The sequence below is a fragment of the Salmo salar genome, chromosome 06, assembly GCF_965601325.2.
Source record: "Salmo salar chromosome 06, fSalSal1, whole genome shotgun sequence".
Classification (NCBI taxonomy): Eukaryota; Metazoa; Chordata; class Actinopteri; order Salmoniformes; family Salmonidae; genus Salmo; species Salmo salar.
In genome coordinates, this window is record NC_138296.1 from 44,169,939 (window position 1) to 44,196,488 (window position 26,550).

Consider the following 26,550-nt stretch of genomic DNA (forward strand, 5'->3'; position numbering starts at 1 on the left):
AATGAAGGAGAGGCTGTTCTAATTATGGAAGATAAAAAGAGTTAACAGGTGATGTTGGTTAACTAGAGCCAATGAGACAGCCACAGTATCTACCTCCCCTCCCAGTTTCCTGTTCCCCGTTTCCTGTTCCCCGTTCCCTGTTCTGAACACAGACCGGGTTTGTAATGCTATGTTATTACAAGTTCCTCTCTGGCACTCCAAGTCAGCCATAACCCATTAAGATGTACCTGCACTGTAGGAGAGAGAGAGAGAGAGAGAGAGAGAGAGAGAGAGAGAGAGAGAGAGAGAGAGAGAGAGAGAGAGAGAAATGTTGCCTGCCTGGATAGTGAATCTGGGGTGAGTTCTTCTCTCTGGAGAAGGCAGGAACAATGATAGCGAAGGGCTGCTGGATCTCCAGGCCTCTCAGGGAGACGGAGACAGAAGGAGCCCAGGAGAGGAGCAGGCTGCTGGGGATTATTTATAGAGTTGAGTGGGCTTCACGGGCACGCGCTTCGCGGGCGTGGAATGTGTCAGAGAGAAAACGCATCATTCACCAAAAGCCCTCTGAGACATATTTTTATTTAGCCAAATACAGAGAGAGAGAGAAAGATTTAGATTTTTTTACAAGAACTTATGGCTCGTTGTGAAGTAATCTGCCTGGCCTTCTACCACTCTCTCCTCAACTCCTACTCAGGTGACTGAGCTCTACTGAACAGCAGCCAATTAAACCCCCCTCCCTCTGACAGTGTGTGTGTGTGTCCATGTTTGCTGCCTGGTGTGTGTTTATGAATGCATGTACAATACCGTTCAAAAGTTTGGGGTCACTTAGAAATGTTTTTGAAAGGAAAGCCCATTTTTTTTGTCCATTAAAATAACATCAAATTGATCAGAAATACAGTGTAGACATTGTTAATGTTGTAAATGACTATTGTAGCTGGAAATGGAAGATTTTTTTAATGGAATATCTACGTAGGCGTACAGAAGCCCATTATCAGCAACCATCACTCCTGTGTTCCAATGGCACGTTGTGTTAGCTAATCCAAGTTTATCATTTTAAAAGGCTAACTGATCATTAGAAAACCCTTTTGTAATTATGTTATCACAATTGAAAACTGTTGTGCTAATTAAATAAGCAATAAAACTAGAAGGCCAGCATCTCGGAGTCGCCTCTTCACTGTTGACGTTGAGACTGGTGTTTTGCGGGTACTATTTAATGAAGCTGCCAGTTGAGGACTTGTGAGGCGTCTGTTTCTCAAACTAGACACTCTAATGTACTTCTTGTTCAGCTGTGCACCGGGGCCTCCCACTCCTCTTTCTATTCTGGTTATAGCCAGTTTGCGCTGTTCTGTGAAGGGATTAGTACACAGCGTTGTATGAGATCTTCAGTTCCTTGGCAATTTCTTGCATGGAATAGCCATCATTTCTCAGAACAAGAATAGACTGATGAGTTTCAGAAGAAATTCTTTGTTTATGGTCATTTTGAGCCTGTAATCGAACCCACAAATGCTGATGCTCCAGATACTCAACTAGTCTAAAGAAGGCCCGTTTTATTGCTTCTTTAATCAGAACAACAGTTTTCAGCTGTGCTAACATAATTGCAAAATGGTTTTCTAATGAACAATTAGCATTTTTTAAGGATAAACTTGGATTAGCTAACACAACGTGCCATTCGAACACAGGAGTGATGGTGGGTGATAACGGGCCTCTGTACGCCTATATAAATATTCCATAAAAAATCAGTTGTTTCCAGCTTCAATAATCATTTACAACATTAACAGTGTCTACACTGTATTTCTGATCAATTTGATGTTATTTTAATGGACCAAAAAATGTGCTTTTCTTTCAAAAACAAGGACATTTCTAAGTGGCCCCAAACTTTTGAACGGTAGTGTATGTATGCATGAGGAGATCTAGAATAGATTGCCGGACTGAATTGAGTGTGTGTCATATTGTAGTAATTGTATGCATGGATTCAGGATATCAATGATGACCTCGAAAAACGAGATGTTGGAGAAACTAGATTGTGTGTGTGTGTGTGTGTGTGTCTGTGTGTGTGCGTGTGTGTGTGTGTGTGTGTGCGTGTGTGTGTCTGCGTGTGAACAGTACAGGATTCCCCTCCTGCCTTGGAGTGGAGGTACACTGCAGCAGCTGTACAACTCTCAGGTGACAATCAAACAAGGAAGGAGAACCTGTCTTCCCCCTTCAGCTGCATTGCAGACTGCAGTCAAGGTTACCACAGTCGCCGCGGCGATGGGTTGAGGTATTCAGGGCGCTGAAGAGAGGAGAGGCCAACTAGGAAAACGTACCGGCCTCTCTCTCTGTCCCATAATGCATTTATTTATAGCCAGAGAAGCTTCATATGCTGACTGCTGCACCTCACAGTCTCACACTCCAACACCGGTTGAAGTTTCAGGGCTGGGTAGCTGGGGGAACCAGTTCATCTGTATTTGATTGCATTGATAGAATCTGTGTCCCTATGTCCTCTGTTTTCTTTCTGTCTTCCTCTCCCTCTCCCCCCTCTCTCTCCCGTTCTCTCTGTGTGTCTTTGATCTGCTGGCTGTCTGTCATATCACATGAAAGCCTGATCTCCAAGGTGGGACTAAATGCCGTGGAGATACGTGACGAAGGACTGGCAGCATGATATTTCCTCTTAATCACACTACTCTCCATTCATCTGTTCCCTCTGTCTGTGATAAACCAAGCTGACGCTCACTCTTGCTCTCTCCGTAACATTTACCACACAGCTACAGGCTATATGTGTGTTGTTTGTTCTGATCATGGAGGTATAGGCCTGGTCGAGTCGTAAACTATTGCTGCTGTGTTTAAATTAGGTTTGAGGCCTTTAGGGAACAGCAGTCTTGATATTCCGTCATGTGACCTAGGAGCTACAACATTCTTTATCATAAGTTTGTAAAAAAAAAAGATAAAAAAGGTGAGTAGCAGTAATGTTCCTGTAAATCTAGAATGACTACAATAAACACAGAGAGGAGGAAGTATGGAAGTCCTGTCTACAGTAGGCTATCCTCACTCACACTCACACACATTCCTTTACCTCTCTTTCTCTCTCTCGCTCTCTCTTTCTCCCTCTTTCTCAAATGCGATTCATTGTGAGTTGGTTAAGAACATCTGCCTCTGTTAGTTGGTATTCAGGCAGTGACGAATAATTTCCCGTGGGGACATGCCAACGATGCCAGCACACACCACTAGCCCAGCCTTAATTGTTTCTGCAGCATCAATCTAATGTCTTTATTGCGGCTCAGTGACTAGCTAGCGCGGCAGATATCGGTAAGGGGTTTGGAGAGACCCATGTGTCAACGCACCAGTGTCAACAATTACACCTCCTTCATCAGAAGTCATCAGTATGGAACTGGGTAAACAACCATTCATGTAAAACCTAATCGAACATCACACTGTAGGCAAATGTGACAATGACAAACATGACTGGAATATGACTGGAAGGCTTTTATGTTATTATTACATTTTTTAAATGAACGAAACATGTTGACTTGGAAATATCTCCATTGATCCACTGGTCCACCAATCACCAATACAGTGTAATGGCACACACAGGAGCAGTGGTGTTGTTGTGATCAGCGAAGGAGGGATATTCAGAGGTGATGGGACATGGTGGATCTGAGATGGCAGATACCAAAGATGAGCAGATTCAGTGAGCTTCAGAAAATGCTCATATCAAGGCAGATCATACAGTGGTATAGTGCAAGAGGTCATACACATAACTCCTAATCCTAAACCTAACCCCGAACTCTAATCCTACCCTAACCCTGAACCTAACCCCGAACTCTAAACCTACCCTGACCCTAAACCTAACCCCGAACTCTAATCCTACCCTAACCCTAAACCTAACCCCGAACTCTAAACCTACCCTGACCCTAAACCTAACCCCGAAATCTAATCCTACCCTAACACTAAACCTAACCCCGAACTCTAATCCTACCCTAACCCTGAACCTAACCCCGAACTCTAAACCTACCCTGACCCTAAACCTAACCCCGAACTCTAATCCTACCCTAACCCTAAACCTAACCCCCAACGCTAATCCTACCCTGACCCTAAACCTAACCCCGAACTCTAATCCTACCCTAACCCTGAACCTAACCCCGAACTCTAATCCTACCCTAACCCTGAACCTAACCCCTAACTCTAATCCTACCCTAACCCTAATTGTAACCCTAAACCTAACCCCGAACTCTAATCCTACCCTAACCCTAATTGTAACCCTAAACCTAACCCCTAACTCTAATCCTACCCTAACCCTAATTGTAACCCTAAACCTAACCTCTAACTCTAATTCTACCCTAACCCTAATTGTAACCCTAAACCTAACCTCTAACTCTAATCCTACCCTGACCCTAATTGTAACCCTGAACCTAACCCCTAACTCTAATCCTACCCTAACCCTAATTGTAACCCTTAACCTAACCCCTGACTCTAATCCTACCATAACCCTAATTGTAACCCTAAACCTAACCTCTAACTCTAATCCTACCCTAACCCTAATTGTAACCCTGAACCTAACCTCTAACTCTAATCCTACCCTAACCCTAATTGTAACCCTAAACCTAACCCCTGACTCTAATCCTACCCTAACCCTAATTGTAACCCTAAACCTAACCACTATGCCTAAAATAGACTTTTTTGTTGTGGGGACTGGCAAAATGTCCCCACTTGTTCAACTTTTCCTTGTTTTACTATCCTTGTGAGGACTTCTGGTCCCTACAAGGATAATAAAACCAAACCACACACACACAGTGGGAAAAATCTTAAGAGAAAATGTACCTTCTAAGTATTAAGAATGTGATTCAACAGAGAGAGACAATATGACAATGTGAGACATAGCTGCGCAGGCGACAGGAACACTTATCTAACCTAATCCACGGAGATACCATGTTTCTTAGAACATCTAGGAGGTGTGATTTAAAACATTATGGTTCAAAGAACATTCTCTAACCTCCGAGAGATGAGACAGGAAACGACCCCCTCCCCATGTCAACCCCTCTATCTTTACCACCCTCCAACCCCATCTTACACCCACCTCCATCTTCCCTCCTCCGTAAGTGTCACCCTCAGAGGGCGTACGCCCCTCCCCCGTTCAGTTTCTCTACCCGTCACAGGGCTGAAATAGTAATGTAAAGGACTAGATAATTGGCCCCATCGGAGATGCATGGGGCTGGATGGAGAGAATGGGAGAAGAGAGGTAGAGGAGAGGCAATCAACAGGGAAATGAGACAGATGAAATACAGGAGAGGAGAGCTGCTCCCTTCCTCCCTCCCTCCCTCCCTCCCTCCCCCCTCCCTCCCTCCCTCCCTCCCTCCCTCCCCATATTCAGAAAGGTGGGGTATGATGAACGACCCTCCAGCCTCCACCAACGGCCTTACTGTCAGCAGGTTACATGTATCGAAGGGTTTCATGACGGACAGTAAAAATAAACACAGCTTTTACATAGTGTGCTGGAACTGATTTCTTTAGAACGGCCTATAATTCTCTCTCCCCTGTTATTACTTTTGGTATACGGGAGTTCAATACCATTGACCAGCTAGCCTCTCTGTGGCCCTGATATTAATGGATTGTTTGGTGCAGTTAGGCTTGTTGAAAGTTCTCCAGAGAGTTTCCAGTCATTATTAGAGAAGAAATGGAAAGAGCGTTAACACATACTGTATTCGTTTTAGGTTTCAGGGCAAATCCATAGTAGAGCGCACCTGCACACACACACACACACACACACACACACACACACACACACACACACACACACACACACACACACACACACACACACACACGCATACCTTCAGACAGAAATACAAATACACTCAGAGCATACCAGGGTAGCATTAGCTCATTTAATATACTGTAGGCACACACACACACACACACACACACACACACACACACACACACACACACACTGCATTAGTGAACTACTTACTGAGTGGGATTTAGCAGCTAGCTACACTAGCATTCCAAAATTTGGGGTCACTTAGAAATGTCCTTGTTTTTGAAGGAAAAGCTATTTTTTTGTCCATTAGAATAACATAAAATTGATCAGAAATACAGAGTAGACATTGTTAATGTTGTAAATGACTATTGTAGCTGTGTCGTGTCTTTGGCTATGCCGGATTAAGTGATATGACATGCTAACTTATAAAATGATTTCTCTGTAATTAATATTACCTGATTAAGCTAATCATGTAAATGTAATTAACTAGAAAGTCGGGGCACCACGGAAGAACATTTATAGAGCTGTTATCTTCCGAATAAACTCTTAAAATACTTTGTAATATTTTACATCGATAGCAGTCAATATTAACCCTTGTCTTATTTTCAGTCTCATAATGAAAGTTGTAAATTCATGGCTATCTTTACGAACCCTGGCTAACAAGTTGAATCAGCAATACAAAATTGGGTTTAATTATTTATTTACTAAATACCTAACTAATCACACAGAATTACAAATACATAGAATACAATGATGTCATACAGAAAACGTCCCGGTAGACGGAACAGATATGACGGCTGGTTACACAAAGGAAAGAGGGTTGGGCTTGAATGAAAGAGTGGGAAGATTTAGGGACAGAGAAACAGCAGCTATGCTATCGTAAATACATTATCTTATGCATTCTAAATTACCGCCCATTTGGAAAAGGAAAATGCAATAAATATTTACTCTGAGCTGCGCTTCGGTAGATTGGTCGTAGATGCTGGCCGGGTTGGCCAACAGATCTTCCTGGCCGGAAGAATGTCAATGGTGGTCAATTGGATACGTGGTGGTATCTTCGTCTGGTTGTTAGACTGGATCCGTCGTCCGTCCTTTCCTAGCCCACGTCTACAGCGGCTAGGAAGTATCACTTCTGTAGTGAATAAGCTCAAAGTTCATACCAGTTCATACCAGAGCTCACGCCGTGGTTGGCTTAGTTCTGTACTTGACATGTGTGTCCTTCTAACGTAGAGGCTGCAGACCTCCCGTACTGGAACAACCGTTATCTTTTCGTCAAAGGCTTATATAGTGGAGAGGGGGAGGGAGGTGTTTCATCGTTTATAACCCCTGTCTCTTCACAGGGTTGGGCCACTGATCGAGCAGGGCACTTTCCTTATGAAAACCCAATTCTCTCATTTGGAAGCTAAAATTACATTTCATCTCCTAACAAACATTTTCAATATCAAACATTTCAATTGCATAACAATTCCATGTGACTCTGATAACTAGAGGGCGTATACTTTCTCAGGTACAGTTTATGTCGTCCTGTCATCAATCATAATGTCTCAGATGACAACTGAAATGAAATCCATACTCATTACGTTATCAAGCATATTTCCAACTGGTTTTATTAACAAAATATGTGGTACCTTTCCCCATTTGTTTGATGTTCCCAGACTCTCTATATTTAACACAGGCTATTCAAGTCCTTCAGTAGATTCAGAGAGGGGAAGGGAGAAAGGTATTTATGGGGGGGGGGTCATAAACCTTACCCACAGGCCAACGTCATGACAGCTGGAAACGGCAGATTTTTTAAAATGGAATATTTACATAGGCGTACAGAGGCCCATTATCAGCAACCATCACTCCTGTGTTCCAATCCAAGTTTATAATTTTAAAATGCTAATTGATCATTAGAAAACCCTTTTGCAATTATGTTATCACAACTGAAAACTGTTGTTCTGATTAAAGAAGCAATAAAACTGGAAGGCCTTCTTTAGACTAGTTGATTATCTGGAGCATCAGCATTTGTGGGTTCGATTACAGGCTCAAAATGGCCAGAAACAAAGAAACTCGTCGGTCTATTCTTGTTCTGAGAAATGAAGGCTATTCCATGCGAGTGTGTACTACTCCCTTCACAGAACAGCGCAAACTGGCTCTAACCAGAATAGAAAGAGGTGTGAGGCCCCGGTGCACAATTGAGCAAGAGGACAAGTACATTAGTGTCTAGTTTGAGAAATAGACACCTCACAAGTCCTCAACTGGCAGCTTCATTAAATAGTACCCGCAAACCCCAGTCTCAATGTCAACAGTGAAGAGGCGACTCCGGGATGCTGGCCTTCTAGGCAGAGTTGCAAAGAAAAAGCCATGTCTCAGACTGGCCAATAAAATGAAAAGATTAAGATGGGCAAAAGAACACAGACACTGGACAGAGGGAGATTGGAAAAAAGTGTTATGGACAGACAAATCTAAGTTTGAGGTGTTCGGATCAAAAAGAAGAACATTTGTGAGATGCAGAAAAAATAAAAAGATGCTGGAGGAGTACTGGATGCCATCTGTCAACCATGGTGGAGGCAATGTGATGGACTGGGGTAGAGGTTGACCGATTAATCGGCATGGCCGATTATTCGGGCCGATTTCAGGTTTTCATAACAATCGGTAATCTGCATTTTTGGACGCCGATTATATTGCATTCCACGAAGAAACTGCGTGGCAGGCTGACCACCTGTTACGCGAGTGCAGTAAGGAGCCAAGGTAAGTTGCTAGCTAGCATTAAACTTATCTTATAAAAAAACAATCAATCTTAACATAATCACTAGTTAACTACACATAGTTGATGATATTACTAGCTTAACTAGCTTGTCCTGCGTTGCATATAATCAATGCGGTGCCTGTTAATTTATTATCGAATCACAGCCTACTTCGCCAAACGGGTGATGATTTAACAAAAGCACATTCGTGAAAAAAGCACAATCGTTGCACGAATGTACCTAACCATAAACATCTTTTGCCTTTCTTAAAATCAATACACAGAATTATATTTTAAAACCTGCATATTTAGTTAAAAGAAATTCATGTTAGCAGGCAATATTAACTAGGGAAATTGTGTCACTTCTCCTGCGTTCATTGCACGCAGAGTCAGGGTATATGCAACAGTTTGGGCCGCCTGGCTCGTTGCGAAATAATTTGCCAGAATTTTACAAAATTATGACATAACATTGAAGGGTGTGCAATGTAACAGCAATATTTATACTTAGGGTTGCCACCCGTTTGATAAAATACGGAACGGTTCCGTATTTCACTGAAAGAATAAACGTTTTGTTTTCGAAATGATAGTTTCCGGATTTGACCATATTAATAACCAAAGGCCCGTATGTCTGTGTTTATTATATTATAATTAACTCTATGATTTGATATTTGATAGAACAGTCTGACTGAGTGGTGGTAGGCAGCAGCAGGCTCGTAAGCATTCATACAAACTTTACTGCGTTTGCCAGCAGCTCTTAGCAATGCTTGATCACAGTGCTGTTTATGACTTCAAGCCTATCAACTCCTGAGATTAGGCTGGCAATACTAAAGTGCCTGTTAGAACATCCAATAGTCAAATGTATATGAAATACAAATGGTATAGAGAGAAATAGTCGACGCGTCATAATTCCTATAATAACTGCAACCTAATTTTTATTTACTGGGAATATTGAAGAACTGGGAATATTGAACCACCAGCTTACACATGTTCTGAGCAAGGAATTTAAATGTTAGCTTTTTACATGGCACATATTGCACTTTTACTTTCTTCTCCAACACTGTGTTTTGCATTATTTAAACCAAATTGAGCATGTTTCATTATTTATTTGAGACTAAATAGATATTATTTATGTATTATATTAAGTTAAAATGTGTTCATTGTTCATTCAGTATTGTTGTAATTGTCATTATTTCAAATATATATATATATATATATATATATATATATATATATATATATATATATATATATATATATATATATACTGCTCAAAAAAATAAAGGGAACACTTAAACAACACATCCTAGATCTGAATGAAAGAAATAATGTTATTAAATACTTTTTTCTTTACATAGTTGAATGTGCTGACAACAAAATCACACAAATAATCAATGGAAATCCAATTTATCAACCCATGGAGGTCTGGATTTGGAGTCACACTCAAAATTAAAGTGGAAAACCACACTACAGGCTGATCCAACTTTGATGTAATGTCCTTAAAACAAGTCAAAATGAGGCTCAGTAGCGTGTGTGGCCTCCACGTGCCTGTATGACCTCCCTACAACGCCTGGACATGCTCCTGATGAGGTGGCGGATGGTCTCCTGAGCGATCTCCTCCCAGACCTGGACTAAAGCATCCGCCAACTCGTGGACAGTCTGTGGTGCAACGTGGCGTTGGTGGATGGAGCGAGACATGATGTCCCAGATGTGCTCAATTGGATTCAGGTCTGGGGAACAGGCGGGCCAGTCCATAGCATCAATGCCTTCCTCTTGCAGGAACTGCTGACACACTCCAGCCACATGAGGTCTAGCATTGTCTTGCATTAGGAGGAACCCAGGGCCAACTGCACCAGCATATGGTCCCACAAGGGGTCTGAGGATCTCATCTCGGTACCTAATGGCAGTCAGGCTACCTCTGGCGAGCACATGGAGGGCTGTGCAGCCCCCCAAAGAAATGCCACCCCACACCATGACTGACCCACCACCAAACCAGTCATGCTGGAGGATGTTGCAGGCAGCAGAACGTTCTCCACGGCGTCTCCAGACTCTGTCACGTCTGTCACGTGCTCAGTGTGAACCTGCTTTCATCTGTGAAGAGCACAGGGCACCAGTGGCGAATTTGCCAATCTTGGTGTTCTCTGGCAAATGCCAAACGTCCTGCACGGTGTTGGGCTGTAAGCACAACCCCCACCTGTGGATGTCGGGCCCTCATACCACCCTCATGGAGTCTGTTTCTGACCGTTTGAGCAGACACATGCACATTTGTGGCCTGCTGGAGGTCATTTTGCAGGGCTCTGGCAGTGCTTCTCCTGCTCCTCCTTGCACAAAGGCGGAGGTAGCGGTCCTGCTGCTGGGTTGTTGCCCTCCTACGGCCTCCTCCACGTCTCCTGATGTACTGGCCTGTCTCCTGGTAGCGCCTCCATGCTCTGGACACTACGCTGACAGACACAGCAAACCTTCTTGCCACAGCTCGCATTGATGTGCCATCCTGGATGAGCTGCACTACCTGAGCCACTTGTGTGGGTTGTAGACTCCGTCTCGTGCTACCACTAGAGTGAAAGCACCGCCAGCATTCAAAAGTGACCAAAACATCAGCCAGGAAGCATAGGAACTGAGAAGTGGTCTGTGGTCCCCACCTGCAGAACCACTCCTTTATTGGGGGTGTCTTGCTAATTGCCTATAATTTCCACCTGTTGTCTATTCCATTTGCACAACAGCATGTGAAATGTATTGTCAATCAGTGTTGCTTCCTAAATGGACAGTTTGATTTCACAGAAGTGTGATTGACTTGGAGTTACATTGTGTTGTTTAAGTGTTCCCTTTATTTTTTTGAGCAGTGTATATATATATATATATATATTTTTTTTAATTGTCCGATTAATCGGTAGTGGCTCTTTTTGGTCCTCCAATAATCGGTATCACATCGGCGTTGAAAAATCATATTCGGTTGACCTCTAGTCTGGGGGTGCTTTAGTGATTGTAAAGTGGGAGATTTCTACAGGGTAAAAGGGATCTTGAAGAAGGAAGGCTATCACTCCATTTTGCAACGCCATGCCATACCCTGTGGACGGCGCTTAATTGGAGCCAATTTCCTCCTACAATAGGACAATGACCCAAAGCACAGCTCCAAACTATGCAAGAACTATTTAGGGAAGAAGCAGTCAGCTGGTATTCTGTTTATAATGGGGTGGCCAGCACAGTCACCAGATCTCAACCCTATTGTGCTGTTGTGAGAGCAGCTTGACCGTACAGTACTTAAGAAGTGCCCATCAAGCCAACCCAATTGTGGGAGGTGCTTCAGGAAGCATGGGGTGAAATCTCTTCAGATTACCTCAACAAATTGACAACTAGAATGCCAAAGGTCTGCAAGGTTGTAATTGCTGCAAATGGAGGATTCTCTGACGAAAGCAAAGATTGAAGGACACAATTATTATTTCAATTAAAAATCATTATGTATAACCTTGTCAACGTCTTGACTATTCATTTTGCAACTCATTTCATGTATGTTTTCATGGAAAACAAGGACATTTCTAAGTGACCTCAACCTTTTGAGCGGTAGTGTATGTCTGTTAAAACTGGAACAGTGCTGCTGAGTTGTGGGTTTGGATGGCTTCACCGAGTGGGATTTCTTCTGACTGGCTTGCTGAGATTCTGTTAAGACAGATTTTCTCATGAACAACTTCTGCGTGGGTGTCACGCCCTGACCAGGTGAACTCGGGTATATTGGGTCAGGGTGTGTCATGTTAGGTATTTTTCATTGGTTTGTGTTTGGTTTACGTTTTAGCCTTGTGTAGGCTCTAGGTGGGTTATTTCTATGTTGGGTTCTGTCGATTCCCAATCAGAGACAGCTGTCGCTAATTGTCTCTGATTGGGATCACATTTAAGTTGCTGTTTTCCCCACGCTGTTTGTGGGGTGTTGTCTCTTTGTTTGAGCACGTAACGTATCTGCATTTTTTCTTGATTTTTGTGTACATGTTTAATTCCAGTGTGTTGAATAAACATGTGTTCGCTCCCAGCTGCGTTTTGGTCCGCTTCCTCGTCACCAGGCGACGAACGTTACAGAACACCCCACCGAACCAGGACCAAGCAGCGGGAGGAAAAGGAGCGCGAGAGATGGGCTCGCGAGGGGAAGGAGTTCTGGACCTGGGAGGAGATCATGTCGGGGAAAGGACCCTGGCGGAAGGATTCCCAGGTCGAGGAGGTAAAGCCAGCCGGTAGACGGAGTCGCAGGCGGCGGTCGAGGAGGCCCGGAAAACACCCCCAAGAAATTTTTTTGGGGGGGCTAATGGGGTGGTCCGGAAGGGCAGAGGAAGAGCCCAGGCCACTGCTCTCGTGGGGGATGACGGCGGAGGAAGAGACGAAGATGATGAGGCAGTTGATTGAGGACCTGCAGAGGGAAGATCTGGAGGAGGAGCCATGGTATGCGGAGTTGCGCGCTGTGTCGCCAGTGCGCCCGCACAGCCCGGTGCGTCCGGTGGACATGCCCAGCACATGCCGTGCTAGAATGGGCATCCAGCCAGGACGAGTGGCTAAACCGGTTCCACGCTTCAGGTCACCAGTGCGTGTCCCCAGTCCTGTCCGGCCCGTCCCTGCTCCCCGCACCAGGTTAGTGGTGCGTGTCCCCAGTCCTGTCCGGCCCGTCCCTGCTCCCCGCACCAAGTCAGTGGTGCGTGTCCCCAGTCCTGTCCGGCCCGTTCCTGCTCCCCGCACCAGGTTAGTGGTGCGTGTCCCCAGTCCTGTCCGGCCCGTCCCTGCTCCCCGCACCAGGTTGGTGGTGCGTGTCCCCAGTCCTGTCCGGCCCGTCCCTGTTCCCCGCACCAGGTTGGTGGTGCGTGTCCCCAGTCCGGCCCGGCCCGTTCCTGCTCCCCGCACCAAGTCAGTGGTGCGTGTCCCCAGTCCTGTCCGGCCCGTCCCTGCTCCCCGCACCAAGTCAGTGGTGCGTGTCCCGAGTCCTGTCCGGCCCGTCCCTGCTCCCCGCACCAAGTCAGTGGTGCGTGTCCCCAGTCCTGTCCGGCCCGTCCCTGCTCCCCGCACCAGGTTAGTGGTGCGTGTCCCCAATCCTGTTCCGGTCGACGGCTCCGCTCCGGAGCCTGAGCATGCCGCTCCACAGTGGTCCAGTCCGGGCCAGAGGGGTAGGGTTAAGGTGAAGGCGGGGGAGAGAACACGCCCGGGGCCAGAGCCTCCACCGAGGGTGAGGCGCCCACCCGGGTCCCCCCTCCTAATAGACTTAAGTTTGGTGCGCCGGGAGTACACACCATTGGGGGGGGGGTTCTGTCACGCCCTGACCAGGTGAACTCGGGTATATTGGGTCAGGGTGTGTCATGTTAGGTATTTTTCATTGGTTTGTGTTTGGTTTACGTTTTAGCCTTGTGTAGGCTCTAGGTGGGTTATTTCTATGTTGGGTTCTGTCGATTCCCAATCAGAGACAGCTGTCGCTAATTGTCTCTGATTGGGATCACATTTAAGTTGCTGTTTTCCCCACGCTGTTTGTGGGGTGTTGTCTCTTTGTTTGAGCACGTAACGTATCTGCATTTTTCTTGATTTTTGTGTACATGTTTAATTCCAGTGTCTTGAATAAACATGTGTTCGCTCCCAGCTGCGTTCTGGTCCGCTTCCTCGTCACCAGGCGACGAACGTTACAGTGGGTGAGATTCAAACTCACCATGTGAGACTCTAAACTGCCTTCATGTGAGAGATTAGCGAAACAAATACCAGAATGTTGACACTGGCTGTGTGAATCTCTCTCTTCCTCTCTCGCTCTCCTTTCGCCAATCTCTTTCCACATCTTTCCTGCCTCTCTGTTGCGTTTTGCCCTTGTAAAAGGTGAGTGATGTAGGCTGTAGCTGGATTCAGGTATCACCCAGTGTGTGATGGTGATGAGGGAAAGGGGAGGTTGGGTAATGCCTGCATGGTGTGGTAATACCAGATCAGTGGAGTCTAACCCCTAATGACCTGTCACGGTGCTGGGACATGCTGCAGGGCTCACCTCACCGGCCGCTTTGCCCTGTCAAATCCACTAGGCTTATGGCTGTCTGGCTCCTCTGCCTGTATGTACTGTATGTATGCAGGACTGTGTAGCGTAGCCGGAGCCGTGACTGCTTGTCCCATTGTGTGTGTCTGTGTGTAGGCTTTCATGCTCTGATCCCCCATGAGTCACTGTGTGTTTGGAGAGATAGAGAACGATGACGTCATCCGCTCTCCTCTGTTCCGCTTTTCTTCCCTTTCCCCCACGGCCCTGTGGTGTGTGTTATTCATGGCTCCAGCTAGAGTTCCATGGAGTTCTTCATGACATTCTACTTGTTGCAGAGGATGTAGTACAAGGACTTTAGCAGAGTCGTTTGCTCTATTACTAAGCAACCCAGACAGGCCTGCCGGTGCAGTGGCGTTGTGAATGGAGCAGTAAGTCCCACAGGAAGAGATAACCATCCCTAAGGGGACGCAGTCATCACTGTCCTATTCAACGCTGTGGATTCAGCACACTGTTGGCTTTCACACTCTAAAGGCCTGTGCATTGGCATGTGGCAGCAGCCTTATCTATCCTGTGTAGAGATGTGTGTTATTTGAGTGGATGAGCTGTTTGTTTGTGTATGTAAGAGCAGTGTGCAGCTCCACTGCCTCTCTCTCCGAGCAGCCCTGTGTAGCCATGCTGTAGTGGGAGAGGTCAGGCAGACAGGCCACCCCCGAGGTCCTCCACAGACTCCCATCTGGCCCTGGGGAGGGGCAGGCAGGGCCAGGGCAGGCCTGATAGGGCTGCATTCCTACAACGATACGGGCTGGGGGAGGGAATGATAGACTGAGGGTAGGAACACATCAGAAAGGTATGGGCGATTTGGAGAGGAGCTAATGAATTCTGATCATAGTGATGGATAAAGAAGTACATATACCTTGCAGCAACCTCCCAAGTCTTCCCTATGGGAGGTAGGCACCATCATAAGGTTCATAATATGCAGTTAATGGGATATTTAAGCAATAAGGCCCGAGGTGGTGTGGTATATGGCCCTTAGCCATGGTATATTGGCCATATACGACAAACCCCCAAGGTGCCTTATTGCTATTATAAACTGACTTGACTTTCAGCCAATCAAGTAGACATTTTATGTCAAACAGGAAATATCTTCAACCAGATCTAGCAAACCTGTACCCGCTACAGTGGACCTCACAAGGTTTGTCACACTGATTGTCTTCAAAGTTAAGTGAGGAGCGTTCTCCACGTCGGACCTGTTTAAGGGTTAGCGGTAGTCAGACGAGCGTGTGACAGACAGACAGGGTTGATGTGAGGAGAGCGGGTGAGACGCTGCCCTTCACAGGACGATGGGGCCTGTCTCACAGCCTGCCTGTCCCCATCAGCGTCACCCCTCCATCAGGCCCAGTCATAAACCCCCCTACCCCCCATCCCCACCCACCCCGACCCCGCTGGGGCCGCTCAGCCGCCTTCACACACGGTTACCAAAATACCCCCGTCGCAACAGCAACAGCAGCAACAGGTGAGGGAGGCGAGATTTGGCCAAGTTAACCTGCAGCTGAGCTGACCACCAGAACGGGGATGGGACTAACTGACATCTCTGCCAGGAAACAGCCTGGAGGGAGGGGTGAGAACATGAAGCGAAGGGGTGAAGGGGAAGGGGTAAACAGAGAGAGGGGATGTGGAGAATGGAAACGGTGAGAGAGAGACAGAGAGAGGGAAACAGACAGAGCGGGGGAGAGAGAGATGCATGGATGGGTTTATTGGTATGTGCATTGTGCATGGGTCTAGGAAACAGGAATTGAAGATTAAACGGAAGTGGCCGAGAAAAACATGTGAAGGGCTGTGGTTTAATTGAACAATCGAACAACAAATCCCAAAGTTCTCCAACCATCTCTGGCAATCAATGCAGCTCATGTATGTTAAATCAAGATGAAAACGCAGCAAAACAGTATCTGTGTGACAATTCAAATGTTGCAGTCCACACACCCACACCCAGGCATGTACACACAGATCCCACACACACACACCTTCTGTGTGCCTGCTTTAATGTGATGGAGGGAGATCAGAGAGCAACAGCTTGTCCTGCTGAGCCCTCAAGCTAATTATAATTTCATGGAGGGTCGGCTAATGAAACACAAGATTACCTACACCCTTTGACCTTTTAGTGCTCACAGCACTTCCCAAAAGGAGGCAGACCTGGAAACAATCTCCCATGTCCAACACTTCGCCTCCTCCTCCCTCCTCTTCCTTCTATCTGCTTTCTGTCTGAGAGAGATTCCCTCACGCACACACAGATCCTCAGTGCACCAAGCAGCTCAGTCTGGTGGACTCTTGAAACAGAAGAAAACGACAAGGTGTCAGTTCTCCTTTTGGTACGGGACTAAAATAGACTCTCTGAGTCGCCGTCTGTAGTTTTCTTGTCCCGTGAAGAAGCCAAATGGGGAGGGACTTGGAAGCCAGGGTGAGGTTAAGAGTCCAGGATGGGGGTGAAATGTGATCTCGTAATTATTGCCCCCTGCGTCATCGATGTGGGCACTAGGGGGAGAGAGGGGAGTGTATTGGAGGAAAGGGAGCAGATGGAGGGGACGGGGAGCCCATGCAGGGTGGGTGGTGGTGTGGTGGTCTATGATGTTGTGAACTGCATCCCAAAGGCACTCTATTCCCAATATAGTACACTGGACCCTTATCAAAAGTAGAGCACTATTTTGGGAATAGGGTGTGATTTGGGACACAATCTTACTCCCTCTGTGAAGTGGTTCACACAGCCCCTTCACCTCTATATCCCCTGTTAGGCTGGGGGCAAGTAGCCTAGCGTTGGGCCAGCGTTGGGCCAGTAACCGAACGCTTGCTGGTTGGAATCCCCGAGCTGACTAGGTGAAAATAAATCTGTTGATGTGCCCTTGAGCAAGGCACTTAACCCTCATGTTCTCCAGGGTCACAGTCAATAATGGCTGACCCCTGGCTGTGACCCCACTCTCCAAGGGTGTGTCAGGGGGAGTGGGATATGCAAAAAAAACACAGTTCCAATTACACACGTGTGAAATAGGACAAATTATTATGATTCTTTTTATTATTGTACCACTGATGTCTGTTGAGTGAGAGTGAAGTAGCGCTTCTCTTCCCTCCAGCTGAACCAACAGACCGTCTAGGAGGTGGTTCATGTTTTACTCCGATGATTCCTGCCACTGTTTCGCACAACAACTGTATGCAAATGACCAAGAATTTATTGGAAAGGGGGAACGAAAAACAAACACCTGCATTTATCCTTCCTTAGATTGTTTATGGCTCCCATGACACTAACCCCGTGGTGGGGTGCCCTGGTAAAGCCAAGGCCTGTTTTCGCTGTTGACTGGAGCCTGTTTTGTTTTTTACGCCTGCTGTGCTTACCCTTTGATCTGGGTGGTCTGTGTTCAAGTCCACAACACTCCATCTGTTACTGAGACGCTTTAACATGCTGCGCTGAGAATCCATAACGGACTAGGCATTTAATTATTTTCAACCAGGGCTAATACCTTCTGACTTCAAAAGGTTGAAATTCAATGATTTATAAGGTGTCCGCCCACTCTGCCCAGAGTGGATGAAAACGCGCTTTGGTGAAATTCCACTTCCTTATGTTATAAAATGTATTTTACCAAGACAAATATGTTCTGAGTTGTTCAGTGGGGTCTTTCCCTAGCATATCACTAACATTATGTCCAAGAAGTCGGATTTTGTAACCTAATACATCCCATAATAAGAACTGAGCTCTGTTGACAAGGTGGTGCTGCTTTGAGAATTATACATGTTGTGGTGGCCATATGAAAAGTTGTTTCCGTGGGTCTCAAAAATAAACAATGAACATGACACAAGCTGAATTAAATGTTAAAGGCTTTGAAAATTAAAAGCTTGCGTTACACTCAGTGCTCTGTTGACATTTCACAGAGATGTGCTTGTTTTTCTGAGAAATCGTGACGTCACATCAGGCACATCAGGCGTCGTCTGCTACTGCCTGTCAGGTGTAAGATGGATGGCTTTGCTCTGGGGGGGATTTATCAGGTCTATACAAGCATCTGCTGAGGTGAGGAGGGGCATACATACACACTCCTGGATGACCCTGTTACCTTATTCCCTCCAAAAACACAAAGTAAAGTCTCAGAGTTTAGACTTATTCAAATAGAGAGGATTCACAAAAAGTTCAGATTCACAGACAGTAGAACGTGAGTGAGCTAGAATGAGTATCTTTCCTCCATTTAGTGTCATGAAAGATTTCGGAGCTCAGTTAAGTCGATGGCAAGTGACAAACCGATAGCTCATTATGTCTGATTTGCCTTCATGAAAACCTCTTACAAGTCGATTTACACTTTATCTTTCAGTAAGGAGATGTACAGATTCATACACATTTGGAATAGTTAGTGTCACAGATGTCATTATTCCCTGTGTGTGTGTGTGTGTGTGTGTGTGTGTGTGTGTGTGTGTGTGTGTGTGTGTGTGTGTGTGTGTGTGTGTGTGTGTTATCTCACTCCATCTTAGTACACAGGTCCAACAGGGATATTGGGACAATATCTACTATACTGTACAGTGGTAGGTCTGAAAGCCAGTTACCATGAAAGTTTCCCCATTTCTTGGCAGGAGGTATGGAGCCTCTTTGCCTGTCTCTGTCTTTCTATTTCTCTCTGTTTATCTCTCTCTCATTATCTCTGTCTCCCCAGTCTTATAATATAATCTGTAAGGATCCAGAGCTGCCCAGGAGTTACTGAGGGAGATAAGACTAATTAGAAGTGCACTGGGCTCTGCAAATATTGCAGACAGGCTCTGCTAGTGCCTGTTGTCTGCCTCTAAAAAAAGAAATGAATATACACAGTTAATTCATTCCCCCTCCTGATAAGTTTTAATGTCACGTGCACAAGTACAGTGAAATTCCTTTCTTGCAAGCTCTTATTCTAACAATGCAGTAATCAATATCCGTAGTACTATAAAATAAAGTAAAGTAGAACAAACCACACGAGAAATAAAAATAAGAATAAGAAGAACACGAGAAAGTAAGTAAGTATTGGTCAATTGCAATATGATATTTTTGCGTGTGTGTGTGTGTGTGTGTGTGTGTGTGTTGGAGTGTCAATGGGAGTGTGTGTGAGTGAATGTGTAGAGTCCTGTGAGTGTGCAATAAGAAAAATAACAAAATCTCTTTTGCAGCTCTATTGTAGTTTGAAAATTTGTTTTGAAGGCCCTTAGGAGTGTTTGAGGAATTAAACTATTGAAACATTAGCCAAAACAAAATGGTATCCGCTGTCTCATTGCCCTATCATTAAACTGAGTGCTGCACTTCTAAACGGAAACAGTCCTCGTACGGCCTGCATTATATTACCATTTGTCTTGAGGAGAGACCGTGGGAGCCTTCACCACGCAGTTAGTTACACAATGTAAACTGGGAGCTGAATAATCAGACAAGGAAATATACATTTTAAACATGCATCTGATTATCATCCCAAAGGCCAATGTCTTTGTGTTGCACAATGTTATGAATCTGTTAAAAATAGCATCGATTTTGTTATTTCTTCCGGCGGTCAGGTGTCAGAGCAGGCACGGCATGGGGCGTCCATGGCACTGTGCTGGCACTAATCACCAAGCCTCCGGGGGCTTGGCTTGGTGAGGGGTGAGCAGGGGAAGGAAGGGGGCGGCTGCGTGAAAACACAAATGCCCTCCATAACTGGTCTTCTGATGACTGGTTATTAATGCCTGCTGTCAGGACCAGTGTGGTTTAGCACAGCCCAGAGGGAGGTAAATCAGATCCATCTTTACCTGCCAGTAGCATAGGGACAGTCTGTGTTGAAATTTTGTGTCCACAGTGTACACATCCATCCACGTAGGTATAAACTCTCCTTGCGATGAAAGGACTGCTCTGCTCTGTCTCCCTAGTTTTTGACTCTGCTGGCTTATGTAATCAAAGTTATATATCAGTCTCATCAATCTGTTTTATGTGGATGTGTTTGGGAAGAGAAAAGTCAATGTGTTGCTAACGCGCTCTCTCGATCTCTCTCTCTCTCGTTCACTCTCTCCAGGATGGCTCCAAGCAGAGGCAGGTGAGGCAGAAGAAGACTGTCTCCTTCAGCTCCATGCCCAACGACCGTAAGATCAACAGCACAGCCGCCTGCATGGCCTTCATGATGGAGGGCTGTGAGATGAAGAAGGTGCGCTCCAACTCGCGCATGTACAACCGCTACTTCCTCCTTGACCCGGACATGCACTGGCTCCGCTGGGAGCCCTCCAAGAAGGACTCAGAGAAAGCCAAGTTGGAGATCAAGAGCATCAAGGAGGTCCGTCTGGGGAAGAAGACCCCTGTGCTGCGTAGCAATGGCCTGTCCGACCAGTTCCCAGACGAGTGTGCCTTCTCCATCATCTACGGGGACAACTATGAGTCTCTGGACCTGGTGGCCAGCACGGCTGATGTGGTCAGCACCTGGGTGATGGGCCTCCGCTACTTGGTCTCCTATGGGAGGCACACGGTAGATGTGGTTGAGCCTAGCCAGGCCAGCCTGAGGACCTCCTGGATCGGATCGGTGTTTGAGCTGGCTGACATGGAGAGGAATGGCCACATCGACCTGTTCAGGGCCACCCAGATCATCAAGGGGCTCAATCCGGGCATGAAGGAGTCCCGGATAGAGCTGAAGTTCAAGGAGCTCCAGAAGGCCAAAGACCAGTATGGGGAGGACATTGACATGGAAACCTTTGTGGAGGCCTACTGTGAGCTGTGCACGAGGCCAGAGATCTTCTTCCTGCTGGTGCAGTTCTCCAGCAACAAGGAGTACCTGGACAGCAAGGACCTGATGCTGTTTGTGGAGGTGGAGCAGGGCATGGAGGGAGTGACGGAGGACATGTGCCGGGACATCGTCCAGAAGTACGAGCCGTCCGCCGAGGGCCGGGAGAAGGCCAGCCTCTCCATTGATGGCTTCACGCACTACCTCCTCTCCTCAGAGTGTCACATTTTCGACCCCCAGCACAAGCGGGTGTGTCAGGATATGAACCAGCCGCTCTCCCACTACTACATCAACTCTTCGCACAACGCCTCCCTCCTCGAGGACCACTTCTGGGGATCCTCCGACATCAGCAGCTACATCCGGGCCCTGAAGATGGGCTGCCGCAGCCTGGAGGTCATTGTGTGGGATGGCCCTGACAACGAACCTGTGGTCTATGTGGGGAGCTCGGTGGCATCTCAGCTAGCCCTCTGCAAGGTCTTGGATATTATAAACCAGTATGCATTTGAGAGCTCTGAGTACCCCCTCATCCTCTGCCTGGTGACACACTGCTGCATCCCCCAGCAGAGGGTCATGGCCCAGCACATGAAGAAGATCCTTGGAGACAAGCTGTACTTGGATTCCCCCAGCTCAGAGGACCACTACCTACCTTCCCCAGAGGAACTCAAGGGTAAGATCCTGCTGAAGGGCAAGCGGCTGCCACCAAACTACCCCGAGTCAGAGGGGGAGGTGACTGATGAGGAGGAGGGTCTGGAGATGTCCAGGAGGGTGGGGGCAGATGATAAGGACCATCTCAACGGCCTTGGCTGCAAACGGCTGAGGCTGTGTAAGGAACTGTCGGACCTGGTGTCCCTCTGTAAGTCAGTGCAGTTCAGGGACTTTGACATCTCCAAGAGGGATCAGAAATACTGGGAGATGTGCTCTTTCAATGAGGTCGACGCCAACAGGTTCGCCAACGAGTTCCCCGAGGACTTTGTGTGCTACAACAAGCGCTTTCTCTCCAGGGTGTACCCCACTCCGATGCGGATCGACGCCAGTAACATGAACCCCCAGGACTTCTGGAAGTGTGGTTGCCAGATTGTAGCCATGAACTACCAGACCCCGGGCCTGATGATGGACCTCAACCTGGGATGGTTCAGGCAGAACGGGAACTGTGGCTACGTGTTGCGGCCGGCCATCATGAGGGAGGAGGTGTCATACTTCAGCGCCAACGCCAGGGAATCCCTACCAGGGGTGTCCGCCCAGCTTCTCCACATCAAGGTGATCAGCGGGCAGAACCTGCCCAAGCCCAGAGGCTCCGCTGCAAAGGGAGACGTGGTGGAACCCTACATCTATGCGGAGATCCACGGCATCCCGGCCGACTGCGCCGAGCAGAGGACTAAGACGGTCTCTCAAAACGGAGACAACCCCGTCTTCGACGAGAGCTTTGAGTTCCAGATCAACCTGCCGGAGCTGGCGGCGCTACGCTTCGTAGTGCTGGACGACGACTACATCGGAGACGAGTTCATCGGCCAGTACACAATCCCCTTTGAATGTCTGCAGCCGGGCTACAGGCACGTCCCCTTGCAGTCGCTGACGGGGGAGTTCCTACCCAACTGCACCCTGTTCGTACATGTGGCCATCACCAACAGAAGGGGAGGGGGCAAGGCCCACAAGAGAGGCCTGTCGGTGAGGAAGGGCAAGAAGGCTCGTGAGTACACCTCAAGCAAGACCACCGGTATCAAGGTGGTAGACGAGCTCTTCAGAGCATCCACCCAGCCTCTGAGGGAAGCCACAGACCTCCGGGAGAACGTCCAGGTAAAGTACCTAACATTCATTTTATGTACGAATTTGTATAAATTATTATGAAGGAGCATTAAAGGCAGGTACTTTCCCTTGCATACATTACATCTGGAAATGGCATCAGGTTGTGTGGAGATATTAAGCAGTCGTGATTGCCTCTTAGGCTGCATTTCCATAATGGAATACGATAAAACTGTTCAATCATTCCACAAGTGATAGAAGGAGACACCAATTCGGAGTGAGGGAGCCTGGGAAGAAATAGTATAGCACAATTAGTAGCTAGACAAGTGACCCCTTAGCACCTCACTGAATAGGAACAAAACGTTGTTGAGGTCTCTCAGCTCGTTCTCTGTTTGTCGCTCCGATGGATAGAGAAGCATTGCTAATTGTGTTGTATTTACATGATGTAAAAGGCAGGAGCCATAAATGAGAATGTCAGTAAAGCTGGACAATTAAAAGGCTTATGCAAAGCTTCATCATTAAGCGGATGATGGTCTGTGTTAGGCTCTGTGAGCACCCTTATAAACCCCCCACAGAAATTATAAATGACAAACCAGTCATGTTTCATAATAGTTTGTTATGACCCCCCTTCTCCCTCTACCCCCACCCCTGAGATTATAAGTGGCCATCAACTTATGTTTCGTAATAATTTATTTTCAGATGTTTGTCGGGAGAGGATGGCAGTTCGAGTACAGCTTATAATTGTTGTTGTCATGATTGAAGGATGTAAAATAAAGCTTTTCTCTGTCTTGTCTGATCTACTGTCTGTCTGTGTGATGATGAAGATGGGATGTGAGGAGGCTTTACACGCACTGTATACTTTGTACATCAGCTATCAGGTTTAGACTGGCAGGCCTCTTGTCTTGTCTGACAGATTTGAGAATAGACTATTTCTCTGGATACTTTGAACTTGATCTGGGTCAGACGTTGGCTCATAGTTTGTTGACATTGCTTTATATCCCAGGTAGGTTATGGGCTTTTAACTCCATCAACAACACTTGATTTGCCCGAGGAACGGAATGGACCTGGTTCCTTAATAAACCAACTGCCACAGCTCTTCATAAAACTCATTATACATTTCTCTATTTGTGTCTTCCCTCTATTCTTTGTTAGCTCCATTTCTACTATCTATCTTAATTGGATTTCCTTTTTTACTACAGTAGCTGATGAGCACTTATTGTTTCATGTGAGGGATTTAGGCCTATTTCAAATCATTTCAAACTGGCTGTAGTTTAGGCTGCATAGTCATAGGATTTGAATCCTCCGTTTCCGTCTATCGCTTAGTACTGTAGTTGCATCAACTCGACAATAGCTCTCTTTTTTTTCTGAAGAAGGATGTTTTCTTAACGAATATTTCTGTAATAATAGTTTGTTAGGAATGGCGTTCATGCAAATATGTTTTCTCAAGGGTTGAGACGATAGTTTACTTAAAGGAGAACGGCAATGCACACCCATAGCTAGGTCTCAGGGAATTTCAGAACAGTACTTATTATGACTATTGGCAGCAATTTTTTACACGGTCTCTCCAAGCGCTGAAAAAGCTATTGTATTACCAATAAATAACAAATGTAACAAATGTATGATTGTTAGATGTTGTGTTTGTTAGCGAAGGAAGGAAACTAGGTCACTATGTATCTTCAGTCTGTGATCGGTATGAACCCAGGTACATAGAGCTACCTACTTTCTCATCTCCCAGATGCTCTGTTTTCAAATCACAACCCCAGATATCAGCACGGTTGACTCCTGATCTTAGGAACTATACTTGGTAATCCTCTCAGAGCCTTTAGGACTGTCTCCAGACCTGTTGTTGTTCTGTGGTAGGTAGGTCTGTTCTCCCGCCAGCCAACCTCAATCTAGGCCTAAGGACATGGCAAACAAGAGCCAAGACCACAATAACTAAGCAGGGGATGTGATTAGAGCTCCTGTGGCATGCTGTCATACATTTTTCATTTGTGGAAATTAATGCAGATGATCTTGACTCTCTATTTTCCAAAAAGGGTATCTCTTTTACCCAGGCACTGTTACAGAAAAAGGAGATGTTGTTGTGTTCCAGACTGAAAATGAATACTGTAATTTTGGGGAATAGTTTTCCTTATAGTGTTGGTATGGATGTGATAAGTGGAGGGTAATTTGCAGGCAAATGACCGGATACAATCTATACCAGTAAATACTATGTTTAGAGAAATGTTTTGTTGTGAAAAGCAGCTGGACATATTTTGGGACTCGATACAAGCCTCATGCAGTTGTTAAATGTGGATGGAAGCAAGATTCCTGACACAGATACTGTCCGCTAATCATTTTGTCACACTTTATTTAGTCCAAATTTTACATCTCTAGATACTGTACTGATGGGCATACTAACTGCTTGCCAAGGTTACGTTTAGGTTGAGGTTTAGAAAAAGGATTAGGGTAAGGGTTAAGGTAAGGGTTAGGGTTAGGGTAAGGACTACATTTAGGGTTAGGAGAAGGGTTAAGGTTAGCGCTAGAGCTAGGTTTAGGGTTAGTAGATAGTTGAAATGTTACTGATAGTTCATCTCTAGATACTCTACAGACTATCCAAATAAAGTGTCACCAGTCATTTTATTTCAAAGCTGTGCTTGTGTGTGAGTCAGAAGTTGGGATTGCACAATGTTCAAAATAGGCCAGTGACAATGACTCAGTCTAAGCTAATAACACACCCACATTAAATCGGGGGGGTCTATACTAAGCATGGAAATGATACACAAGCGAGACATGTTAGTTGTGACGTTTTTGTGTGCATACAGGAGCTATTCATTTTCCTATCATAAGACAATTATGATAGGAAAATAGAAGACAATTACGATTAGGTAACTGGTACAGCAGGTGACCAGATCTGTGTGTGTGTGTGTGTGCTTGTGTTTTTTGCCAGCATGTGTGTAGACTGCACCGCAGTTGCCCCTGTTCCCTAAAGGGAGATGTAAAATGTCCATCTCCCTCAGAGGAACAGAGATAGAAATGTGCAAACAGCCTTTTCAATAGACTGAAAAGAAAGCCCTCAGGCTTGATGTTGAGATGGATGGCGTCATAACACACTGTGGTTGGCATCAATGCTTTCTTGTAGATGGTCTCCCCAGATGGACCCTGCCTGTACCCGTACTATAAGTGAAGGTAGAGGTTGTGGTGCTAGGGGCAGGAGGACCCAGAGACGAGGGGAGCCAAATCCCATTAGATGATATTACCACCTGTAGAGGAGACCAGAGCTGGCAGCTGGCAGCGTCACACACTGTAGTCTGGGCTCCAGTAAAGAGCCTCCTCTCCCCTGAGACACACAGCCACTGACTCACACAGGACAGAGTAAAGAAGGGAGACTTCAAGGACACTTCAAGTCTTCTTAACAAAGGCCTGTGTTGAGGGTGCATGGTAATGAGAGAAACCTCAACACACACTGTCACAGCACCACAATAGCAGCAAAATAGCACCACAATAGCACACCCATTCATGCGTAAATGCATACATGCAGAATGATACTGTATAGTGCAATCTTTTTATTTTATTTTTCTTTTACCCCCTTTTTCTCCCCAATTTCGTGATATCCACTTGCGATCTTGTCTCATCACTGCAACTCCCCCAACGGGTTCGGGAGGCGAAGGTCGAGTCATGCGTCCTC

At 46.1% G+C, this 26,550-nt stretch overlaps 1 protein-coding gene across 1 annotated transcript in view; it reads left to right on the forward strand.

Moving 5' to 3' along the window:
- Nucleotides 1-26,550, forward strand: part of LOC106607294 (inactive phospholipase C-like protein 2) — a 94,691-nt gene that overhangs the window by 38,934 nt on the left and 29,207 nt on the right. Inside the window, exon 2 of the mRNA XM_014204112.3 lies at nt 20,448-22,937. Within this exon, the coding sequence (XP_014059587.1) occupies nt 20,448-22,937 (2,490 nt within the window). The remainder of the gene's footprint in view (nt 1-20,447; nt 22,938-26,550) is intronic.